The sequence below is a fragment of the Dromiciops gliroides genome, chromosome 5 (genome assembly GCF_019393635.1).
Source record: "Dromiciops gliroides isolate mDroGli1 chromosome 5, mDroGli1.pri, whole genome shotgun sequence".
In the NCBI taxonomy this organism is placed as follows: domain Eukaryota; kingdom Metazoa; phylum Chordata; class Mammalia; order Microbiotheria; family Microbiotheriidae; genus Dromiciops; species Dromiciops gliroides.
In genome coordinates, this window is record NC_057865.1 from 210,113,331 (window position 1) to 210,139,112 (window position 25,782).

Consider the following 25,782-nt stretch of genomic DNA (forward strand, 5'->3'; position numbering starts at 1 on the left):
GCTGACTCCCATAGAAATTATGGACCCCTGCTGGTGAGTTAAATCCAGCCCTTTGAATTAACTGAGCTGGAATCGAGTTTGGGGATTGTATAGGTTTTTGTTAGAGCCAAGGAGATTATCCATTTTCCTCTTTCTCTATCCCCTTGTCCTTGACTTTATTAATTTCACCTTTGCTGTGTATTTTATTCTCATTAATAAAACCTGATTCATTTGTGGAAAAGAGGCTGTTAAGCTCCTTTCTTATTATTCATTATTATTATTCGGAGGGGAGGAAGTTTTGGACCTAGAGGTCCCTCATTATTTTCTGAACCCCAATATTACAGTGAGCCAACCAATTAACTCTCCACATATTAAATATGGCCCCTACAGTTGAAACAATGTTCACCCCTCCCTTCTTTCCCTCTATTATAATAGGGTTTTTTGCACCTCTTCATATGATTCACCCCATTCTACCTCCCCTTTCCTCTTCTCCCCATAAACTCTTTTTTTAACCTCTTAATTTTCTTTATATTATCACATCAAATTTATATTTATACCCTCTCCGTATAATCCTTCTGTCTGCCCAAATAATATAGAGTTCTCAAGAGTTATAAGTATTATTTTCCTGTGTAGGGATGTAAACAGTTTAACCTTATTGAGTAACTCCCCCCCCACACACACACACCGTTTACCTTTTTAAACTTCTCTTGAGTCTTGTATGTTAAAATTGAATTTTCTATTCAGTTCTGGTCTTTTCATCAGGAAAACTTGAAAGTCCCCAATTTTATTGAATGTCCATCTTTTCCCCTGAAAGAGAATGATCAGTTTTGCTGGGTAATAGATTCTTGGCTGCAATCCAAGCTCCTTTGCCTTCCAGAATATCATATTCCAAGCCTTGTGATCCTTTAATGTTGAAGCTGCCAGGTCCTGAGCAATCCTGACTGTGGCTCCATGATATTTAAATTGCTTCTTTCTGGCTGCTTGGAGTATTTTCTCCTTCACCTGATAATTCTGGAATTTGGCTACAACATTCCTTGGAGTTTTCCTTTTGGGGTCTCTTTCAGAAAGTGATTGATGGATTCTTTCAATGACGATTTTATCCTCTGATTCTATAATATCAGGGCAGTTCTCCTTAATAATTTACTGGAATATGGTGTCTAAACTCTTTTTCTGATCATGGCTTTCAGGCAGTCCAATAATTCTGAAATTATCTCTCCTGGATCTGTTTTCCAGGTCAGTTGTCTTTCCAATGAGGTATTTCACATTTTCTTTTATATTTCATTCTTTTGATTCTGTTTGACTGATTCCTGGTGTCTCATGGAATCATTATCTTCCAACTGTCCAATTTTAATTTTTAAAGCATTGTTTTCTTCAGTGAGATTATGCACATTTTTTTCCATTTGGCCAGATGAATTTTTAAAGAAATTGTTTTCTTCAGTCAATCTTTGTGCTTCCTTTTCCAAGCTGCTGATTTTTTTTTCATAATTTTCTTGTGTTGCTTTCATTTGTCTCCCCATTTTTCTTCTACCTCTCTCAAATGATTTTGAAAATTCTTTTTGAGCTCTCTCCCCATTTTTCTTCTACCTCTCTCAATTGATTTTTTTTGGGGTGAGGCAATTGGGGTTAAGTGACTTGCCCAGGGTCACACAGCTAGTAAATATCAAGTGTCTGAGGCAGGATTTGAACTCATGTCCTCCTTAATACAGGGCCTGTGCTCTATCCAATGTACTACCTAGCTGCCCCTCAATTGATTTTTTAAATCCTTTTTGAGCTCTTCCAAGAAGGCTTTTTGTTCTTAAGACCAATTCATCTTCCCTTTTGAGGCTTCACATATAGGCAATTTGAGAGTATTGTCCTCATCTGAGTTTGTGTTTGCCTCTTCCCTGTCAACACAGAAGCTCTCAATGTTAAGAGCTCTTTTTTGTTTCTTACTCATAATGCAGCTTTTTTTTTTTTAAGCTGAGGTCTGCTCTGGGGACACCAGGCTCCCTGTTTCAAGCTTCTTGTGCCATGGTATAGGGTCTGTGTCACTGGCTTTCTATACTGAGGCCTCTATGGCTTGTGGAGTTCTCACTGCCCTGGGCTGGCTCCCAGCGTGCCGGGATGGCCAGGCCTGGTAGTGCCTGTCCTGTGGGTGGCTCTCTAGCTGGCAGCCTGCCTCTCGGCTGGTGCTGGTAGGTTTCACCACTGGCCTGCTGCACCACCAGCTTGTTGAGCCAGGATCCAGGGGCCTCAGTTGCTCAGCTGTGGCCTACAGCTTCCTGCTGACTTGCCCCAACCCCCTCCATGCTGCGCTGCACTATGGTGCACTGTACCTCCCTTTTGCGAAGTGAGACCAATTTTTCCTGAAGTCTTCTAAATTATCTCTGGTTGGAAGACTGTGTCTCTCTGTCTCTTTGCAGGTTCTATAATTTCAGAATCTCTCCAGAGGCTTGATTTAATGTTCTTTTTTGAGGGAACCAAAGGAAAACTCAGGCAACTCGCTGCTTCTCTCCGACATCTTGGCTCCGCCTCTAAAAATATATATTTGTAATATAATACGGCAACTATTTACTGCTTAAAAAGTGCTACTAAAGGGGCAGCTAGGTGGCACAGTGGATAAAGCACTGGCCCTGGATTGAGGAGGACCTGAGTTCAAATCCAACCTCAGATACTTGACACTTACTAGCTGTGTGACCTTGGGCAAGTCATTTAACCCTCATTGCCCTGCAAAAACAAAACAAACAAAAAGTGCTACTAAAGAATTTGTAGTGTAAACCCATCATCATGAACTTTCAAAGGGTTCATAATGACTTCATTAAATTATTCTGAATCTGGTTTGTACCATTTGACTTGTTTATATAAAAATATATATCCATCTACCTTTGAGAGCAATAGAAAACAAATTGGAACAATACATTTATTCTTTTGATACTCTATTTTCCCTAAGTTATACACCTGATTTATTCTTAGTTATGCAGCTTCCTAAGAGTAAAATTACATTTTTCCAGGATGGTATGACTTATTCTAGCTATACACATCACTCTAGAAACTTACTAGTGTCAAGTGGGACAATGAGAGTTTACATGTGTGAGATTTAAAATTGGATATAAGAGCATTAAACTCCCCTTTGAACTTTTCCCTTATATATGTCCCAGACCAGTAAGAAAAAGAAGCCTCTGAGCTTTAATCAGAGAGGGATTAGCTTTTACTGTTTGGGAATTAATTAGCCAACAAACAGGTGATACTGATTAGGGAAATAGGAAAGTAGAAATACAAATGAATAATCTTATATCTAAGCTTAGTCTATATTCTTTTATAAAACTCACTGAATCCCAAAACTGTCTGCCAGGCCAAGAACCAGAGCTGATCACCAAAGCATGCGCCATCAAGCCAGAGTGTGTGAGACCGAGAGCCAACTTCCGTTCTACCGTCCGTTTTAAGTTGGCGTCCCGGAAGTATGGCGTGCTTGGACACATTCTCCTGGGCAGCAGCAGGCACTCGGCTGTTCGTCACAGTCTCCTCCCCAAAAGGGCAGTCCTTCAAAAGCTGCTTCAGTAGTTCAACTCTCAAATGATTCAGTAAAAAACTTCTGTTTTTTACCACACATGCATGTATGTGTGTAGATAGATAGATTCTTTAATATTTAATATTGCACTTTATTGCACCTATTCAATCAAACAACCAGTCAACAAATATTAATTAGTTACTCTGTTCCAGATACCATGTAATGGTGATTACAAATCAAAAGGAAGTAAGCAAACAAACTAACTGGTCCCTGTCCTAAAGTATCTTTCATTTTAATGGAGGAGAAAACATGTTCATCATTGTACATGCAATGGCCTTAGAGGGGAAAGCCCAATTCCTTAAATGACAGGAGAAGGCCTCCTGTTAGAGGTGGTACTTGAAATGAGACTTAAAGGCAGCCAGGGATTCTCCCAATTAGAGGATAGGAAGGAGATCATTCCAGGCATGGAGAAGAGCTACAGCAAGGGCAAAAAGATCTGATATGAAGTTTCATGCATGAGGAATCTCAAATTGGCCAGTATGATTGGATCATAGAATGCAAGGAGGAGAATAAAATAGGAAGATTTGCAATGTGAACAGCTAGCTTCAAATACCAAGCAGAGTTTTATTTGATATAGTGTCACAAGGGGTCACTGGAGTTAATTAAGGAGTGGGATGGTCCTTTGGCAGCTCTATGAAAAGTAAGGGGGGGAACATTATTACAATACCCAGGGGAAAGGTGATGAGGGCTGGAACTAAGGTGGTGGACTTCTGTGAGTGGAGGGAAGAGGGAATATTTAAAAGATGTCATGTATAAAGAAACAACAAAATTTAGCAACTGGGTATGGAGATTGAGGAAGAGTGAGGAGTTAAAGATGACAATGAGATTACGAACCTGGATGACTGGAAGAATAGTGTTGTCCTTGAGAACAATAGGTAAGTTTGGGAGAGGGGTGAGTTTGGGGTGAGGAAGGGCGCATGTTATTAAATCCTGTTTTGAACCTATTTCGTTTAACCCCTGAAGTAGGCCTGGTGTTTCTCCCTTATGCAAGAGAGTTGCTGCTGGCCGGTGCTGCTACTGTCCTTCTGCAATGGGTCGGTGCACTTGCTGCTTCTGGGAACTAACTCTGCCCTCCAGTGCCAGGGCTAGGTACTGTAGGCCATAATATGACTCCACAGATGAGGCCAATGACTGCCATATGGGATAGATCATGCAATTCCAAAGGATTCTGGATGATCATGCCAGAGCCTCCCCATTGTCCTTTCAAGTTTCTTCCCCAATGGCTTGCACTAAAGAACCACAACAAAATCCATGTGACAAAAATATTGTTGGTCTCCCAAATTCCAAATTAAAAAACAAACAAATTTCAAATAGTTTCTTCAGCATAATTATTGGATTCTCCTAAAATTCCATGAATCTTACTTGGTTTGCCTTGTTTCACTTTTGGGTTCCCTCATGAAACCAGTCATGTCCATATATACTCACAGAATTAAGGCCTGCTGGTTCATCTGTATTATCATTTCCAGAAAGTTTTTCAAAACCAGACAGTTTACACAAATATGACTCCCTTAAAACTGGAAGGAGTCATTTTCCAAGAGGCCTCCCCACCCCTGGCAATTGGGTGATGCTGACTATTAGCATCCAGTTTCATCAGTGGCAAAGTATATTCAATTAGTACTTCTGAATTTGTCCTTTTCTAATGAGGGGAAATCTTTTTCTCCATCTCAAAAAATTCACTCTCTCCAGGATGCTTTGAAGGCAAACTGAGTTCTGAAGAGATGCCTTAGTAGAATATAGAAGCTTAGGGGGCAGCTAGGTGGCGCAGTGAATAAAGCAAAGGCCCTGGATTCAGGAAGACCTGAGTTCAAATGTGGCCTCAGACACTTGACACTTACTAGCTCTGTGACCCTGGGCAAGTCACTTAACCCTCATTGTCCTGCAAAACAAAAACAAAAACAACAACAACAACAACAACAACAACAAAATAATATAGAGGCTTAAATTACTAGGCTGGAACAGCACAACATAGTGCCTAAAACAGTTTACTACTTATCTTCAAGGTATACTTCTTCAGAACACAGAGCCTTCTCACACTATTCTCTCCATGATGAATGATCATAGGCAGTTTATTCTATAATCTACTAGGAGAGGGGTAAACCTCACACTAAGCAATCACCTTTTCTAGAGGCACCACCAAAAGTACTAGAAGAAGTATCCAGGCCAATCTGGTATCATTTTCCTCTGCCCTGCTCATCCCCTACTTAAATATTCTAACTCTGGACCACCATGCCAACTGATCTAGCCTGGGTTTTGAACAAAGGGCTGTACTTGAGTCAGCTCAAATCAACTCAAGAGAGGTGATTGTTAAATTTTCAGTGTAAGCCTTATACCTCAGAAATTAGCAAATGCTAGAAATTAGGGTTTGATTTATTGTTTCATTGATTGTGTAGACTTAAGAAAGTAATAAAATGTTAGATAAATTAAACTCAAATATGTACTGACATTATGATTGGTTGTTGTCATTATTGCCAATTGTTAAGCATTTACCCACATACTCTTGCTTGTAGGACATTTGTCAGTTAACAAAAGATTTACTAGCCCTAGCAGGAGGAAGATCTTCAATGAAAATAAATGTTGAGAACTCTTAGAATTGATTCAATTAAGCAAAGCTCTCCTCAGAATCCACTTGTCAAGCATCTGAGAACCCCTCTTCTCTCTGTGGTTGTTTTGTATTCAGAGAATGAGAAAGTGATGTCAGCAGTCTGAGCCTTTAGTTCACTGAACCAAACAAGTCTCAGTGAATGTCTCCATATGTTTTAAGAGAAAACTAGCCTAATCTCCACAGGGGGATTGGTTAGAATACTGCTCCAACAACAAGTGCCTAATTGAAAAATAAAACTATTTAGCTATTTAGAACAATTGTAAACAAATTGGAGAAATATACACTTTATCACACACACACACATATATATGGAAGAGGGAAAGTTGGTGGGAAAAAAAGTAATGCTATCATCACTTGATTAAATGACAATTAAATTGATTTTCCTCACAGGATCTTTCTTAACACTTTTAATCATTGTCTGAGCCTGAAGTTCTTTTCTTTACACAGTCCTAAGGGAACAGTTTTTTTTAAATTAAAAAAAATCTGTGTCTCTTTTTAAAAATAGATAAATAGGGGGCAGCTAGGTGGCCCAGTGGATAGAGCACCGACCCTGGAGTCAGGAGGACCTGAGCCTCAGACACTTAATACTTACTAGCTGTGTGACCCTGGGCAAGTCACTTAACCCCAATTGCCTCACCAAAAAAAAATAGATAAATATCTAACAAATTGATAAAACAATTACTTTCCAGAAATCATGCCTGCAAAGGTAGGTATAAGGATGCAGAATGACATTTTCTAAGAATCAAATTTATGAAGGTTTTTTTCCTGTTTTAAAGCTTTACTTAAAAGAATTAGAAAACTGTCTTGTTCAATCATAAAACAAATTATTTTATTTATTATGACTAGAAAGCACAAAGGATTTGATAGTTAACTTTTTATTTGTGGCCTTCACTCAGTGAGCCTGCGGTAAAATGATTAAATCAATCAATAACTTTTCATTGTAGCTTTCTATGTGCCCAGTGTTGTCCTGGGTGGTATATAAAGAGTATAGGATATAGTCTACTTTTGAGAACCTTACAGACTAATTGGTGAAATAGATAGGAAAGTAATAAATACAGTTATGTATGAAAATATGGAGTACTGGTTTCATATAGAGGAGGAATTCAATTAATAAATTGAATTCTGTTTAGTTCTAGAGGGCAGAATAAGGAGCAATGGGTAGAAATTGAAGAAAGAAAGACTTCCACTCAGTATAAAGATTATAATTCTTTTAATTGTTAGGAACCTAATTCCTACCCCATAGAGTAATGAGTCCCTTGTCAGTTTAGATCTTCAAGCAGAAGATATTTATTATTAAGAATATTTTAAAAGGGATTTATGGGGGCAGCTAGGTGGCACAGTGGATAGAGCACCAGCCCTGGAGTCAGGAGGACCTGAGTTCAAAGCTGGCCTCAGACACTTAACACTTACTAGCTGTGTGACCCTGGGCAAGTCACTTAACCCCAATTGCCTCAGTAAATAAAAAAAAAGAAAGAAAGAAAGAAAAAAAAAAAGGGATTTATGCTCTAAGTGGGGGCTGTGGCAGATGAATTCTAAGATTTCACAGCCATGACTAAAAGTACAATAGGAGTTGAGAAAAGGGAAAGAATTAGTGTGGACTGGAGTAGTAACAGGTGCTAGAAACTTGTGAGCTTGGCATTAAGTCAAAATCTAGAATGTGAAGTCTCCTGGATATGCTTCATTTTTTTCCCTTTTTTTTTGCGGGGCAATGGGGGTTAAGTGACTTGCCCAGGGTCACACAGCTAGTAACTATCAAGTGTCTGAGGCTGGATTTGAACTCAGGTTCTCCTGAATCCAGGGCTGGTGCTTTATCCACTGGGCCACCTAGCTAGCTACCCCAGATATGCTTCTTAAACTTCTCACAAAGCAGTTTGATAATTGAAGACTAGCTAGTCTTCCATTTTCAGATAAAATTAAACAGTGTAGTAAATTAAGAAACAGTGGAATTAATTTCTGAATAAATTAAAAATTCTTAGTGACTGATATTTAACAATAATAACCTGATGCTGGGTCCATGGGGCTGGAGTGCTAGGCCCTTTCCTTTTCCAATAAGGGGACCTCTGCTCTAGACCAACACATGCAATAACATACTTCAGTCTTTTAAGCTCTTTTTATTTTATTTTTAGTGAGGCAATTGGGGTTTAAGTGACTTGCCCAGGGTCACACAGTTAGTAAGTGTTAAGTGTCTGAGGCCAGATTTGAACTCAGGTACTCCTGACTCCAGGGCTGGTGCTCTATCCACTGTGCCACCTAGCTGCCCCTGATAACTTCAGTCTTGAGGAAGATTTAATACCTAAAGGAGAAGTCAAGCTCTTTTTCTTATGCTCTTTGCCTTTTTATGCTCCCACCCTAGGGAAAATTAGTTAAAACTTAGGTTTTTCCTAAAAAAGGATGAATAGAAAGGTACTCAGGGTACAATGTAGCTCAAGCTTTAGAAAGCTATTTCCTATACACAAAATACATGTTTAAGATACATAAGGTCTACAAGCTCACATGAATGTGAGCAATGAACAGAATGAACAGAAACAATGATGTAACACTGTTCTGTTCTCCTGGGAGGTTGATACTTAAGATATTAAGTCATGAATCATGATAGCTAACATAATACAGTTTGCACGACTGCTGAAGTGGCATTTTATATTTCACTTTGAAATAGAAACAATTCTCCAAACAATCCTCTCTAGGTCCATGTCTTCTGGCAAGCCTAATCAGAAGTTGAGTTGGTCATTTGCTCCAATGAAGAACTGTACTTTGCCACCAGTTAGCTCCTATGGAATCTTTGATCCTTTAAACACATAAGGTTGCCTCTCCAAGACTAGAAATGTTTACCTCTACATCATCTATACTCAGAAAAGCAATAAACAGGAGAGGCAGGTGGAAGCCCAAAAGCCAATTCAAGCCCACAATATATTTTAGATGCCATTTCTCCTTAGTGAAGGGAAGAGCCACCCAACTCCACCAGGGATAGACGCAAATGGTCTTCACACTATTTGTAGATGGAAAGAGAAGAAAAAGATCAAGGGCAGGTCACTTTTTTTTTTATTCTAAATTTCAATTGTCTTTAATATTGTGAGTTTAACAAACATCCACAAGAATAAACATTTCTTTATACATAAGAATAAAAAAGAGGATTTTATATGACATGATACAACATATTATGAACAACGTGGGTTTTTTAAAGTATATATTAAATTCAACATGGAAGCTCCAATACTGCTACCCTGCTTGTCTATATACTCTGCTGAACTTTCTTGTGCCCTCCTATGTGTATTTTTTTTTAATGTTTCATTGATGGTATTTTATTGTATCATCACTTCTGCATTCAATCTTCTTGACAAATCTATCCCCACCCAATAAAAATAATCCAACATAACAAAAAAACCCAGCCAAACAAAACATATCCACACACTGACCATGACTGAGAATGTCTGTCTTCTGGAATTTTAGTAGGTCATTGCATTGGTTTCAGTTCTTAAGTCTTTCATAGTTGCCGAGTTCTTTTCCTTTAAAGTGAAGTAGTCATTGTATAAATCCTCTTCCTTCTCTGTGTCAATTTATAAAAGTCCTCTGGTTTCTCTGAATCTTCCCCTTCGGTAATTTCTTACTGGAATAACACTTGTTCAGTCATTTCCTAATTGAGGAACAATCTTTTTTCCCCGTTGTTATTTCTGTTATAACAAGTTTTATAATAATATATTTTTGTGCACATAGATAATTTCTTTCTTTCATGGATCTTTTTGGAGTATATATCTAGAATGGTATTGCTTACAAATGCGCTGATTTTTTGGGTATAGTCTCAAACTGATTTACAGAATGATTCAAATAATTCATAGTTCTACCAGTTAAAAGCCTCTCCAACAATTCTCATTTTCTTTCTTTTTTTTTTTTGGTCATGTTTGCCAATATAATGGGTGTGAGTTATTTTAATTTGTGTTTTTCTTATTATTATAATTTTTAAACTTTTTTATGAAGTAGTTGGAAGTTTGTTTCTTCTTTTCAGAACTTCCTATTCACTTGCTCATTGGGCCACTTATCTTGTTTTTATATATCTACATCAATTCTTATATAATATAGATAACACATTTTTATCAGAGAAATTTGTTTCAAAGTTTTTTCCCAATTATTTCCATTCTAATTCCAATTTCATTTATTTTGTTTGGGCAGAATCTTTTCAATTCTATATAATCAAAACTATCCATTTTTATCTCCTGTAAGCCTCTCTGACCCTTCTTGGGTAAAGAATTCTTTCACATAGCTGTGAAATGTATCTCCTATTTTACTATAAATTTATGTTATGGCTTTTAAAATCTCGGTCACATATCTATTTGGACCTTATTATAGCATACAGTGTAAAATGCTGGCCATTCTAAATTTCTGCCTGACCACTTTCCAAGTTATCCAGTTGTTCTATTGAAGGGTGAGTCCTTATCCCAATAATTGTAGACCTTGGAATTATTGAACACTGTAAACACTATGTTTGATTGCTTCTGGGTCATACATACCTAATTTGTTTCACTAATTAACTTTTGTAATTTTTAATCAGTACCAAATACTTTTTAAAATTATTGCTTTGTTTTATTGTGTGAGATAGTATTGCTAGGACTCCTTTCCCATTTTTTCATGATTTCCCTTGAAATTCTGGACCTTTTTTATTCCTCTAGATGAATGATGATATTATTTTTTTCCAATTCTGTAAAGTAACTCCTTGGTAGTTTTATTGGTATAGCACTGAATCTGTAAATTAGTTAAGGTAGAATTGTTATTTTTATCATATTGACATGATCTAAAATGAGTCAATATCTCTCCAATTATTTGGCTACTTCAGCAAAGAGCATTTTGTAACCGAATGAACTAATTAATGAAAAAGCATTTATTAAACTCTTACTATAGGCAAAGCAGAGTGCTAAAGGCTAGAAATAGGAATAGAAAATTATAATAGTTAATATATTCAAGGAACTCACATTTTAATAGTGGAGACCATATAAATATAAAAGGTTTCACCTCAAAGTCCCTAAGGGATGATGATCTTTAGGGTGCAGAAGGCAATACATCACCTTGAATGTATTCTCCACCAAAAGTCTTATCAGTTTCTGAAGTTGAACCATTTGACAATGCCAAGAAATTTGGTGGCAAACTCTTTTTTCTACATGTTTAGTAGCTTAGGAAGCAACTTCTATAGAAGCAGGTACCAGGCCACATTTTCATAGGGGTTATTTCTTGGGAAGATGATTTTGAGGGCTTGGCTAGAAGTGGGGATGTTGTTTGAGCTGTCCTTTCACCTCCAGGATTCTGGGGCTTATCTGCCTGTCAGCACCAGTTGGTCAACAGTTGATCTTGGTGGTAGGAAGGAAAGTGGGCTCCTTTTCCACAGTGATCTCTTATGTCAATGACTGTGAGTCCTGGGATGGAATCTGCAGCAGTGATCTCCGGGGCACTGTTCTCAAGAATCTTGTTCTGAGCTATTTCCTTCAGGGTCCTGAAGAGGCTGGATCAGTTTGACTTGTCTGGCACATGCTACCTCAGGATGCCTTGTTCGTTCAAGTAGTTTGGCTTGCCTGCCCTGTAGTGTTTGCATTATAGTCGTAATGGTGTAATTAGTTTTTATTGGTAGATAGAGTCACAGATACTTTAAACATTCTATAGGTGTTCTAAGTTAAATTTCTTTTTCTATCTCTTTCTGCTGGGTTTTGCTGGTAATATACAGACCAGCTGGTGATTTTTGTGGGTTTATTTTATTATTTTATAATCTGCTACCTTACTAAAGCAATTTCAATTAATTATAAATTGGACTGGTGGATTTTCCAGGCAAACCACTATCATTTGTAAAATAATTTTCTTTTCTTATTGCATATGCTTATTTTCTCAAATCTTGCTAATATAGTGGGTGACCTTGGTATCTTCCATGTCTGACCAAATTCTAAATCCTTCAGCACCTGCTTCAGCTGCATTCTTGGCCACTGGAACAAATTGTTCTCATCTCCCCATTTTTCAAAGGGAAATTTTCACATGCTTGGGGTAGCCATCCCCCTAACCCACAGAGGGTTTGATGCCCAGTGGCTAACCTCAACCTGGTTTAGCCCATCTGCCAGACACTGCATGCTATACTACCTTGGAGCCACAAGTGACAGGTGGATGACAGGTGGAAACAAAAGGTAGATGAGAGCCCTGAAAAGGACTTGGCAAACTCTCACATCAGAAATGCTGGTTCTCCCTGAACACCACATACACACGTTTGTAGTACATGGTCCTTTCCAACTCTAATATCCTGTCTGTGTAAATCTCTGCTCTTCCGTATGATGGAAGTGCGATCCTTGGGAGATTCCTGCTTCTCTCAGCCTCAATTTTCTCATCTAAAAATATATGAGTTGTACTAAAGGTCTCCAAGCTGTAATATTGTGCGTGGTCTGCATTTTCCCCTTTTCTACTAGGATGGGATCAGCGCACCTCCCTCTAGGGGGTGCTGCAGGATTTGCAGCAAATACCTCTCCCACGTAAGCCAGCGGCGGCTTGGTAAATAGAGTCGAGCAGTACAGCCCTAGAGAGCTCTCACCACCGCAACCCCACTGGTGGGGATTCACCATACTAACCACAGCGTCACACACGCACTCCGACCCAGAGACACAAGTGCGCGCGCGTACACACTCCCCGCCCCCCCTCCCCCCCAAACTGAACTGACTGACTGAAGGCCTGCACTCAGCTGACCGTGGCGCCAGACTCGCAGGCGCAGCCAATGCATGCTTTCTCACCTACCGGGCTTGCGCCTACCCTGACCGGCCTCCCCACCATCCCGAGAAGGGCCTCAAGTACCCTGCGTCCTCTGCATCTGGGACAGGATTGGGGGCTGCAGCCGCCGCCAGCAAGGGCGTCTATGGAGGCATCGCGGTTACCCTAGGGCCAGGAGAGGCGCCGGGACCTGGAGAGCAGCTCCAGCAGCCGGGGGTTGGGCAGAGCAGCGGTAGCACAGTCCCTGGGGGCCACCATGAGCGGGACCAGTGCGGCCCCCGGCCCGGGCTCCGGCCCGACTTCGGCCCCCAGCCGCTTCGCCCATTACTTCGTGCTGTGCGGGATTGACGCGGACAGCGGGCTGGAGCCCGATGAGTTAGCGGGTGAGTGCGAAGATCTCGGCCCAGGCTTGTTGGGAGGAGGGTGGCGGGGAAGGAAGCCGGTCCTTTCCTTTATTCTCCTCCCCGGGAGCGGGCAGGGACTGAGGGACGCTGGGGAATCTCCACTGCCCAGGTGGATCGCCGCCTCTTCGGGGCGCCGGAGTAGGACCGCCCGCTGCCTTGGCTCCTACTGGATGACGTCGTTATTTCTACTGCTTAAGGGGCGAACTGCGCAGCCCTCCCACCCCCTCCAGCGCCTGACTGCTAAAGCAGCCCCTGGACTGTTAATAGAAAGGGGAAGGAGGGCCGCTGATCCGGCAGGAAAGGAGAGAGATGCTGGGGATCGCTGCGCGCCTTTGGGCTGGCGACTCGAGGGCACCTTGTTTCCGCAGGCCCTTGCGGCGGCTTGTTTTAGACCCAGGCAAATAACGACTCCCAGGAGCTCTTTCACTCCGGGGTTTTGCTTTAATTCGTTTCCCGTCCCTCGTATTTTACTAGTGACACCTCCCCCCCCCCACCCCCCGTGATTGACACCTTATTCTTCCCCTTGCGAAGTTTCTCTTCCCAAATGTAGTGCAGCATGGAGGGGACAGAAAAGGTGTCCCCTTAGGGGACAGGAAAGATGACATCTTGGGCATTTACTTGGGGCCAGCTTGCTTGTGTTTTCTTCGATGGAGGTGGTGAAGTGTTGGCTGGGGTTGATTATATCACAAAGGGATGTGCGGCTCTATTCAAGCTTGAATGTTCTGGGGGTTTTGTGCGCTACTGGCTCTGTGATGACGAAAGGATCAACTTTCGGAATTTTATAGATTTAGCAAGGATTTGGGGTCAGAGAGCCACCAAAGCAACCTTTGGACCCTTTAGACCGATATCACGTGTGATTGCATTTCTTGAACCCTATGCTAATTTTAAGTAGTAGAATGTTTTCCTTGTGGTACAATTGTCCTTCTCTTGTTCATTTTATGGCGCAGTGCAGGACTAAGCTAGGCAGCCCAATGCTGTGGGATGGAAAACAGTGCACAGGAGTCGGGGCTAGGGGGTTGACAGTTTGAAGAAGAATCTGAAGTCTATATCACAGGAATAGAACAGATTTTAATTTGAAAATTAACGAACCAAATTTTTTGAGCACAGTTACACGATATTTAAACCCAGCCTTCTCCCTGCCCCCAACCCCACCCCAATGAAGCAAGTGACACAAGTATCATTTACCCCTTGAACTTTATTTGTGTAACTATTAAACATTGTTAGGTCATAACCTTCCAGATCACCTTCCAGATGTACCTTTGGACATAATAATAGATCAGGTTTATATAGGCCTTTCAGTTTACAAAGCACTTTGCCCCAACTTGATCTCAGTAACACATGATTTATATTTTCTCTTTTAGAGGGGACTTTGGAACTGTTTTAGAAATTTTCAATGCAGCTATTTACATTTTATTCAAGATATATTTTCAAGTAAAACTTTTTTCAAAAGCCCACTATGTGCCCAGACACTCTAGGTAAAGACAAATGTCCCTGTTATGCAAACAACTACGTGAAAACAAGATATATACAGGCTAAATTAGAGATAATATGCAGAGGAAAGGCACTGGCATTAAGGGGAATTGGAAATGGCTTCTTGTAGAATGCAAAATTTGGGGTAGGTCTTGTGATGAAAGCCAAGGAAGGTAGAAGATAATGAAGAGGAAGAAGAAAATTCCAGGAGTAGAGACCAGCCAGTTAAAAGGTACTGATTTAGGTGATGGAGTGTTTTGTGTAATGAACATCAAGGAGGCCAAGTATCACTGGATCATAGAATATGTGGAAAGGAGTAAGGTAAAACAAAGTAAAGGTAAGCTAAGAAACCTGGAAAGGTAGGAAGAGACTAGGTTATAAAGAAATTTAACATCCAAATAAGATTTTATGTTAGATCTTAGAGATAACAGGGAACCACTGAAGTTTATTAGATAGGGGGAAAACATGGTTAGACTTGTGTTTCAGGAAGATCAATTTGATATTGGAGTGGAGGATAGATCAACCAGGACTATTAAAATAGTCCAAGTGTGAAGTTATGAGGGCCTACTCCAGAGTGAAGGCAGTGTCAGAGGAGAGAAGGGTGCATATAGGAAAGATGTCCAAAAGGTAGAATTGTCAGCACAGAACTTGGCAGCAGATTGGATTGGGGGATGGGGGAGGTTAGAGAGAAGAGTGAATAATCAAGGATGACACCTAGCTTAGAGGTCTTCATGACTGGGAGTAATAGGAAAACTGAGATAAGAGGAGGGCTTAAAGGGCAAGAGATAATGAATTCAGTTTGGGGCATATTGAATTAAAATGTCTGCAAGACCACCAACTGTGTCCTATAGGCAGTTGAACCCTAAATAGGGTCATGAAGAGTTAGACATTATTGAACCCAACAGAACAACAGAACATGGTCAGAAGACCAGCACTTTTATCCTGGTTCTCTTGTTAATTGTGTGATCCTGTATCACTCTGGCCTTCATTTTCTTCATCTTTGAATCTGGGGCGTTGGACTAGATTTTTAAGGTCCCCTTTAAATTGGAAGACCTAGGTTCAAGTGATTCCTTTGAAACCTTTATTGTGTGACTGGGTAAATCAATTAACCTTTGAGGAACTCAGGCAGTTTTCTCAAACTGTAAGTTATAGGAGACTTGCCAGAATTACCCTTCATGTGCCAGTGAGGTTTTAGTGGAGGGGGAAAATGGTAGATAGACTTCATTGGGTGGAAAAATGGTTCAGTTATCAGCATGACCTTGAACTCTTCAATTTAGTTCCTCAAAGGAGAGTGTGATAGTCCCTAAAGGCAGCCAAAGGAGACCTGATAGGGTGGAGTCACTGCCACAAATCATACTCTAAACTCTCTTTTGAAGGTCATGTAGTTGTTTTTAGCTTTGGTGTCTTTGAGGAAGTAGAAGGCCCAAAAGTCCAAATTCAAACAGAGTATATTGTGGCTTCCTGACAGAATTAATATTAAGGACAAGAAATGACTTCAGAGAGAATCTAGAACATTTCCCATCTCAACCCCATCCCACCCCCACCATTTTACACATGACCAAACTAATAATAATATTTTACTGGTAACATGATGTATTGTATAGAGGGCTGGCACAGAAGCCAGGAAGACCTGGTTTCAAGTCTTTACTGTCTGTGTGACCTGGGCAAGTGACTTAACCTCTCAATGTTCTAGATGACTCTCTAAGTCTATAAATTGCTGAGAAGCTCCCTCTTTTGAGATTTTTCTATACCAATGAATCACCTGTCCAGACCTTATCCCTGTTTAAAGTTTATAAAATGTTTTCTTTGTCTCCCTTAATAGACTATAAACTATGTGAATTTAAGAAGTGGGTACTAATCTTCTGTTTACTTGATTAGTCATGTTCAACTGTTTGTGACCTAATTTGGGATTTTCTTGCCAAAGATTATGGAATTGTTTGCCATTTACTTTTCTAGCTCATTTTACAGATGAGGAAACTGAGACAAATAGGGTTGTGACTTGCCTGGGGTCACAGACTAGTAAATATGAGGCAGTATTTGAACTCAGTTCCTGCTGACTTCAGGGCCAGCAGTCTATCCACAGTGCCACCTAGCTGTACTTTTTATATCTAATATGTACCCTAATTTTCTTTCCTGAGTTCTAGTCTAGAGTTATCAATTCCTGCTAGACATTTCCATTTGGAAGCCTCACAAGAAGTCACACTCAATATGTCTAATATAGTACTTTTCTGATTCTCCATTCCCCTGTATTGATTCCTTGTATCACCCTCTATAGGATAGAGTCTTGGGGTCATTCTTGACTCAGCCCCTTCCTTCACTTCCTGTAGCCAATAAGTTGCCGAATTTTGCCAACATTAAAACTCCATAGCATCTCTTAAATTTATCTCTTTTCCATTCACATAACTTCTACCTTAGTTTAAGCCCTATCACCTCTTACCCAGATTATTAGTAGACAGATAACCTCCAAATTGGATTTCGATTTTTCATTCCCTCTTCTCTTTAATATTTCTTCCACAGCCTGCCAAAACAATCTTTTTAAAGCATATGTATGAACATATTACATTTCCTTCTCAAGAACTTTCATTTCATATTGCCTCTAGTTGTTCAGTTTAATATATAAAATTCTTCTTGAAGGAGTCCTAGCAAATTCCTTTTATGACACAAATGCCTAAACCAGGAAGAGCAAAAACAGAGAAAGGAAACTATAAACCTATTTCTCTAATGAATATTGATGTAAAAATTTTAAATAAAATAATGGCAAAGATTACAGCAATATATCACCAGCAAAGGAATAAATGGAGCTTTCCTTAAAATGATAAGTAGTATCTGTCTAAAGTCATCAGCAAGCATTATCTATAATGGGGATAAACTAGAAGTCTTCCCAATAAGATCAGGGTGAAGCAAGGAAGCCCATTATTATTATTATTCAGTATTGTACTAGAAATAGTATCTTTTAGCAATAAGAGAAAAAAAAGAAACTGAAGGAATTAGAATAGGCAACAAGGAGATAGTTATCAATCTTTGCAGATGATATGATGGTATACTAAGAGAATCAACTAAAAATAGTTGAAATAAATAACAATTTTAACAAAGTTAAAAGATATTTAAAAAACCCACATAAATCTTCATTTCTATTTATTACCAACAAGGTCCAGCAGCAAGAGTTAGAAAGAGAAATTCCATTTTAAAAACTGTAGACAATATGAAATACTTGGGAGTCTACTGGCCAAGATAGACCCAGGAACTATATTAACACAATTATAAAATGCTTTTCAGACAAATAAAGTCAGATCTAAACAACTGGGAAAAAACTAAATGCTTGTGGGTAGGCTGAACCAATGTAATAAAGATGACAATTCTACCTGTATTAATTTACTTATTCAGTGCCATACAACTCAAAGAACCAAAAAATTATTTAATAGATCTAGAAAAGATCTATCCCCAAAACCCCAGCTTTTGGAACAAAAAATCACTATTTGACAAAAACTGCTGGGAAAAAGTATGGCAAAACCTAGGTATAGACCAACATCTTACACTGTATACCAAGATAAAATCAAAATGGGTACATGATTTAAACAAAAACGGTGATACCATAAGCAAATAAGGAGAACAAGAAATAGTTTACCTGTTAGATCTATGGAGGAGGGAAGAATTTATGACCAAATGAAATAGAGAACATTATGAGATGTAAAATGGACAATTTTGGTTATATTAAATTAAAAAGGTTTTACACAAACAAAACCAACAGAACCAAGATAAGGAGGAAAGCAGTAAACTAGGAAACAATTTTCACAGCAAGTGTCTTTGATAAAGGCCTCATTTCTCAAATATATAGAGAACCAAGTCAAATTTACATGAATATAAGTAATTTTCCAATTGATAAATGGTCAAAGGATATAAACAGACAGTTTTTAGACAAAAAAATCAAAGCTATCTATAGTCATGTGAAAAAATGCTCTAAATAACTTTTGATTTGAGAAATGCTAATTAAAACTACTCTGAGGCACTACCTCATACCTATCAGATTGGCTAATATGACAGAAAAGAAAAATATAAATGTTGAGGAGGATGTGGGGAAATTGGGACACTAATGCACTGTTGGTGGAATTGTGAACTGATCCAACCATTCTGGAAAGCAATTTGGAACTATGCCTAAAGGACAATCAAACTGGCAAAGAATTGGGAATCGAAGGGATGCTCATCATTTTTCATGTTTTTTCTCTTTTGGCCTGTTCCTTCTTTCACAACATGACTAATACAGAAATATGTTTTACAAAATTACACATCTATAGCCTATCTCAAATTGCTTATCATTTTAGGGAAAGGGGAGGTAAGTGAGGAAAGAGAAAATTTTGGAACTCAAAAATTTTTAAGTGAATGTTAAAAATTATCTTTATATGTTGTTGGAAAACATAAATTACTTTAGAAAATTTTAAATACTGTATAATGATCAACTGTGAATGACTTAGGTATTAGCAATACAGTGATCTAAGACAGTTCCAAAGGACACATGATGAAAATGCTATCCACATCCAGACAAAAGAAATGATGGAATCCGAGTGCAGATTGAAGTATACTACTTTTCACGTTTTGGGGGCATAATTTCACATTTATAATCTATATAAGATCACTTACCATCTCAGGTATGGGGTAGAGGATGGAGGAAGAGAGAGAATTTGGAATTCAAACTTTTTTAATGAATTTTTAAATGGTTTTTATTTGTAATTGGAAAAATAATAATTTTTTTTTAAGTAGAATAAAAGGTGTGGGCAGCTTTCAGGGATTTGGTGTACAGCACCGAGTTTATTAATCTGGGCCAGAACACTCACAAACATCAAAATTGGTTTGACAAAAATGACAGGGAAATTCAGAAGCTGCTTAAAGAAAAATAAGAACTCCACAGAGTTTACCAGCAGAATAGTTTGTCTGACTATAAGAAGGCAGCATTTAACTCCATCAAAAGTAAAATGCTAGTGAAGCTTAGAGAGATACAGGATTCTTGGCTCAGTGAGAAGGTAGATGAAACAATCCAAAGCATTTTAATGATTCCCTGAAGGCAATTTGTGGGCCAAAGACATATGGTGCATCTCAACTACTGTTGATTAGTGATAAGGTGGGCCGAACACTTCCATAGTGTTCTCAACCAACTGTCATCAACCAGTGCTGAAGGTGTTGATATTTCCTTTAGGTTGAAGTCAATCCCTCTCTAGTCAAACATCCAACTTAAGAAGAGGTTTTGAATGCCACTAGGCCCCTCTTGTGTGACAAAGTGCCTGGTGCTGATTATATTACAGCTGAGATTTACAAGGCAGGTGGTCTACTGTTCATACAAAAGCTGACTAAAAATTTCCAGGTTATATGACAAGAGGAGGTTATCCCTTGGGAGTTCAAGGATGCTTCCATTGTCCATCTCTATAAAGGAAAGAGAAATAGGTTGTTCTGTAATCATCACTAAGAATACTAAGAGGGTAAGGAAAGATCATAAGAGGCTTACTTTAGGAATTGGCATATGACTGAAATCTTTTAAGAAGATAGGGATTCTACATTGTACACAGTATCAACAACATTGTGTGTTGATCAACTGTGATAGACTTGATTCTTCTCGTTCCAAAGGACTCATGATGGAAAATGTTCTCCAAATCCAAAAAAGAAGAAAAAAAACCTGTTGAATCTGGATGCAGACTGAACCATACTATTTCTATTGTTTTTGTTGTTGTTGTTTTTCTTTTTTGAGGTTTTTCCTTTTTGTTCTGATTCTTCTCTCATAACATGACTAATGCAGAAATATGTTTAATGTGATTGTACATATATAACCTATATCAGATTACTTGCTGCCTTGGGTAGGAAGGGGACAGAGGGAGAAAAATTTGAAACTAGAAATCTTATAAAAACAATTGTTGAAAACTATCTCTAAATGTAACTGGAAAATAATAAAATATTTATATGGGGGGAAAAAAAGAAAAGAAACCAGAGGTTAAGTAAGATAACAGGGAGACTATAGGATGAAAGGGGACAGGAAAAGGTGATGGTTTATAAGACTCAGCAGTCTTATATGATAATTTCTCTGTTTCTAAAATGAAATATTCCTACAGATTTGTCTCACCCCTATAAAAGGCTTTGTCCACTTTAAAAAAGAAGAAGAAGATAGGGATTCTAAAAGCCACAGGTAAAAAAGGAGGATGTTCTAGACATAACTATTCAAATGCCTAGGAAGATGGATTAGCAAGCTCAGGGAACTGCAAGTAGATGCTTTTGACTAGAATATACAACATATAAAAGAAGGTAATGTATGGCAACCATAGAAAGATAGACTAAAGCCAGATTGAGAAGAATTTTTTTCAAATAATATTTTATTTTTCCCAATTTACATGTAAAGACAATTTTTAACATTTTTAAAAATTGAATTCCAGGTTTTCTCTCTCCCTCCATTACCTCCCCCTACCTGAGGCAATGTGATGTAGGGTCAGCCATGTTCAGCATGTTCAGCCATGCAAAACATGATACCATATTAGTCATGTTGTGAAAGAAAAAACACCAAAGAAAAACCCCTACAAAAAATAATAAAGTTCTTTCAATGGATGAGGATGGAATTTTTCATCATGAGTCCTTTGGAATCATCTTAGATTATTGTATAGCCAAGTCATTCAGGGTTGATCATTGTATAGTAGTGCTGTTACTGTGTACAATGTTCTTCTGGTTATGCTTACTTCACTATACATCAGTTCATGTAAATCTTTGCAAGTTTTTCTGAAATCACCCTGCTTGTCATTTCTTATAGCACAATAATATTCCATTTTAATAATATACTGCAGCTTGCTGAGCCATTCCCCAATTGATGGATATCCCTTTGATTTCCAATTCTTTGCCACCACAAAAAGAGCGCCTGTAAATATTTTTGTATATATGTAGGTTCTTCCCCTTTTTTTATGATCTCTTTGGGATACGGACTTAGCAGTGGTATTGCTGGATCAAAGGGTATGCACAGTTTGACTGCCCTTTGGACATAGTGGCAAATTGCTCTCCAGAATGGTTGGATCAATTCATAACTCCACCAACAGTGCATTAAGTTTCCCAATTTTCCCACAACTTCTCGAACACTTAACATTTTCCTTTTCTGTCATATTAGCCAATCTGATAGGTGTGAGGTGGTGCTTCAAAGTTGTTTTAATTAGCATTTTTCTAATCAAAAGTGATTTAGAGCAGTTTTTCATATGACTATACAAATAGCTTTGATTTGTATGAGAACTGCCTCTTTATATCCTTTGACCATTTATCAGTTGGAAAATGACTTGTATTCATGTAAATTTGACTCTGTTCTCTGTACATTTGAGAAATGAAGACTTTATCTAAGATACTTGCTATGGGGGGCAGCTAGGTGGCGCAGTGGATAAAGCATTGGTCCTAGATTCAAGAGGACCTGAGTTCAAATCTGCTCTCAGACACTTGACACTGTGTGACAGCTGTGTGACCCTGGGCAAGTCACTTAACCCTTATTGCCCTGCCCCCCCCCCAAAAAAAGATATTTGCTATGAAAATTTTTTCCCAGCTTTCTTCTTTCCTTCTAATCTTGGTTCAGGGCAACTAGTGCGTTTATTAGGAATGGGTGTTATATTTTGAAAAGCTTTTTCTATACCTATTGAGATAATCATGTGATTTGTATTGGGTTTGTTATTGATATGGTCATTTATGCTGATAGCTTTCCTAATAATATTAAACCAATCCTGCATTCCTGGTATAAATCCCACCTGGTCATAGTATATTATCCTTGTGATATATTGCTATAATCTCTGCTAATATTTTATTTTAAAATTTTCCATCAATATTCATTAGAGAAATTGGTCTATAATTTTCTTTGTTTTGATTCTTCCTTGTTTAGGTATCAGCACTATATTTGTGTCATAAAAGGAATTTCATAGGACTTCTTCATCTGTTTCCCCAAATAGTTTATGTGGTATAGGAGTTAATTGTTCTTTAAATGTTTGGTAGAATTCATTCGTGAATTCTTCTAGCCCTTGAGAGTTTTTCTTAGGGAACTCATTGATGGCTTATTCACTTTCTTTTTCTAAAATGGGGTTGTGTTTTATTTCTTTGTATGTTAATCTAGGCAGTTTATATTTTTATACATATTCTTCCATTTCACTTAGAGTATCAGATTTTTTGACATACAGTTGGGCAAAATAGATTCTAATTATTGCTTTAATTTCCTCTTCCTTGTGGTCAATTTATTCTTTTTAGATGCTGGTAATTTGGTTTTCTTCTTTCTTTTTTAAATCAAATCAACCAATGGTTTATCTATTTTATTGGAGTTTTTCATTAGTTCCATAGTTTTCTTACTATTAATTTTATTAATATCTCTTTTGATTTTCAGGATTTCCAATTTGGTGCTTAATTGGAGATTTAAATTTTTTTCCTTTTTCTAACTTTTTTAGGTGCATGCTCAATTCTTTGATTTGTTCTTTCCCTGCTTTATTGATATGAGTATTTTTCCAGAGTCACCTTCTTTCTGGTGGGGTGAGCTGCAGGAGCAGATTAGAAAGAGGTTCTTTCTTAGCAGTTTTATCCTGTGGGCCCTGGCTGTTTTCCATTGAAGCTATGGACCCCAGGTGGTGAGTTAACATACAAGCCCTGCTCTTTTGAATGAGCTGAACTGGAAGCTAGTTTGGGGATTGTATAGACTTAGGTTAGAGTTCGGGGGATTATCCATATTTCTTTTTTCCCTATTCCCTTGTCTTTGATTTTATTAATTTCACCTTTGCTGTTTATTTTATTCCCATTAATAAAACCTGATTCGTTTGTGGAAAAGAGGCTGTTAGGCACCTTTCTTACTGGCCTGGGAGAAATATCTAAAAAGGCAATTCAGAGGAGAGGGAGCTTTGGACCTAGAGGTCCCTCATTATTTCCAGGACCCCAATATTATGGTGAGCCACTCAATTAACTCTACCTATATTAAATTTGGCTCTCCACAAAATTTAGATGTTATACCATTTGATATACATATGCATGAGTGTGTACATATATATATTTATATATGTATATGTATATGTACATGTATATGTATATGTATGTGTATGTGTATGTGTATATGTGTGTGTGTGTATTTGTTTAGTACTGCCATTAATTCCTTGTCTATGGTACCTTTTACCAAGATGTTTGCTTTGTCTGAGATCATGATTTCTACCCCTGCTTTTTTTTTTAATCTTCAACTGAAGCATAAGAGATTCTACTCTAGCTTTTTACCTTTACTTTGTCTGTGTCTCTGTGCTTCAGATGTGTTTCTTGTAAACAACATATTGTAGGATTCTGGTTTTTAATCCACTCTGCCATCTTTTTTATGGTTAAGTTCATCTCCTTCACATTCACAATTATGACTACGTTGTATTTCCCTCCATCCTATTTTTCCCCTTTTATATATTTTTTCATTCTCTCCTTTCACCCTGTCCCTCCTTACCAGTTTTTTGCTTCTGACCACCACTTCCCTCAATCTGCCCTCCCTTCTATCAGTGTCTTCCCCTTTTCTTGTCCCCCTCCCCTCCTATTTCCCTATAGGGTAAGATTTCTATACCCAAATAATATATGTTATTCCCTTTTGAGTCAAATCTGATGTGAGTATGGCTCAAGCAATGCTCACCCTCTCATTTCTTTCCTTCTACTGTAATAGGTCTTTTTCACCCCATCATGTGATATAATTTACCCCTTTCTACCCATCCCTTCCCCTCAGTGCAATCCTCTTTCCTCCTTCTAACTGTCTTAACTCTTAGGAACTGTATCTTTATTGACATTTTTAATTGTTTCTTGATTCCTCATGGAGTCATTAGCTTCCAGTTGTTCAATTCTAATTTTTAAGGAATTTTTTTTTTCAGTGAGCTTTTGTACCTTTTCCATTTGGACAATTCTGCTTTTTAAGAAAATGCTTTAGGGGCAGCTAGATGGCGCAGTAGATAGAGCACTGGCCCTGGATTCAGGAGGACCTGAGTTCAAATCCAGCCTCAGACACTTAACACTTACTAGCTGTGTGACCCTGGGCAAGTCACTTAACCCCAATTGCCTTACTAAAAAAAAGAAGAAAAAAAAAGAAAATGTTTTCTTTTTCCAAGCTTTTATGAATTTTTTCATGATTCTTTTTCATAACTAATTTCTTTTCCTAATTTGTCTTTTACTTCTTTGATTTTTAAAAGCCTTTTTGAGCTCTTTCAGGATTTTTCAGGCCTGAAATTAATTCATATTTCTCTTTGAAGCTGCACATGTGGGCATTCTGACATTGTTGTCCCCTTCTGAGATTGTGCTTTGATCTTCCCTATAGGCATAGTAGTTTTGTACGGTCAGGATTTTCTTTCTTTCTTTTTTTTTCTCTCATTTTCCAATCTATTTCATGACTTTTAAAGTTGAGCTATGCTCCTGGCATACAGGGGGCACTGTCCCAAGCTTCTTGCACATAGGACCAGGAGCTTGGTCACTGACTTTCTGAACTATAGTCTCCAGGGCTGGCAGCTTGCCAACTTGCCAGCTGCACCGTGGGTTGCCCAGCCTAGTCTAGCTAGCTGGGTAGGACTCCAAGATCTGCCAGGCCTGAGCGCTAGCCAGCAGCATCAGGGCTGGAGGTCTCACAGCTAGCCTGCTGTGCCACTGGCTACCATATGGACAGTGGGGTCTCAGTTTCTAATCTGTCCTGGGGGTAGGAGCTTCCCTCTGGGTCTCAGACACCACCTGAACTAAGTGAGACGGAACTTTCTTGCAGTCCTTCTAGGTTATCTTGAACTGGAAAATTGTTTCACCTTTTCCTTTTGTGGCTTCTGTCACTCTAGAATTTATTTCCAGGCTTGATTTAAAGTTGTTTCAAGAGAAACTGGGAAGAGCTCAGGCAACTTCCTGCCTTTTGTCCATAATCTAGGTTCATCCTCCAGTATTGCTGCAATGTATTGTGTTCGATGTTCTTCTGGTTTTGCTCACTTCATTTTGCATTGATTTCTATGAGTCTTTCCAAGCTTTTCTGAAATCCATCTGCTTGTCATTTCTTATAGCACAATATTCCATCACAATCATATACTACACCTTGTTCA

General features: G+C 38.5%; 1 protein-coding gene across 2 annotated transcripts in view; it reads left to right on the top strand.

Moving 5' to 3' along the window:
- Nucleotides 1-12,788: 12,788 nt before the first annotated feature.
- Nucleotides 12,789-25,782, top strand: part of DENND5B (DENN domain containing 5B) — a 191,351-nt gene continuing 178,357 nt past the window's right edge. The window contains exon 1 of one of the 2 annotated variants that reach the window (XM_043965769.1): nucleotides 12,789-13,234. In XM_043965769.1, the coding sequence (XP_043821704.1) occupies nucleotides 13,108-13,234 (127 nt within the window). In that variant the 5' untranslated portion in view covers nucleotides 12,789-13,107. The remainder of the gene's footprint in view (nucleotides 13,235-25,782) is intronic. The other variant, XM_043965770.1, reaches the window with a different exon arrangement.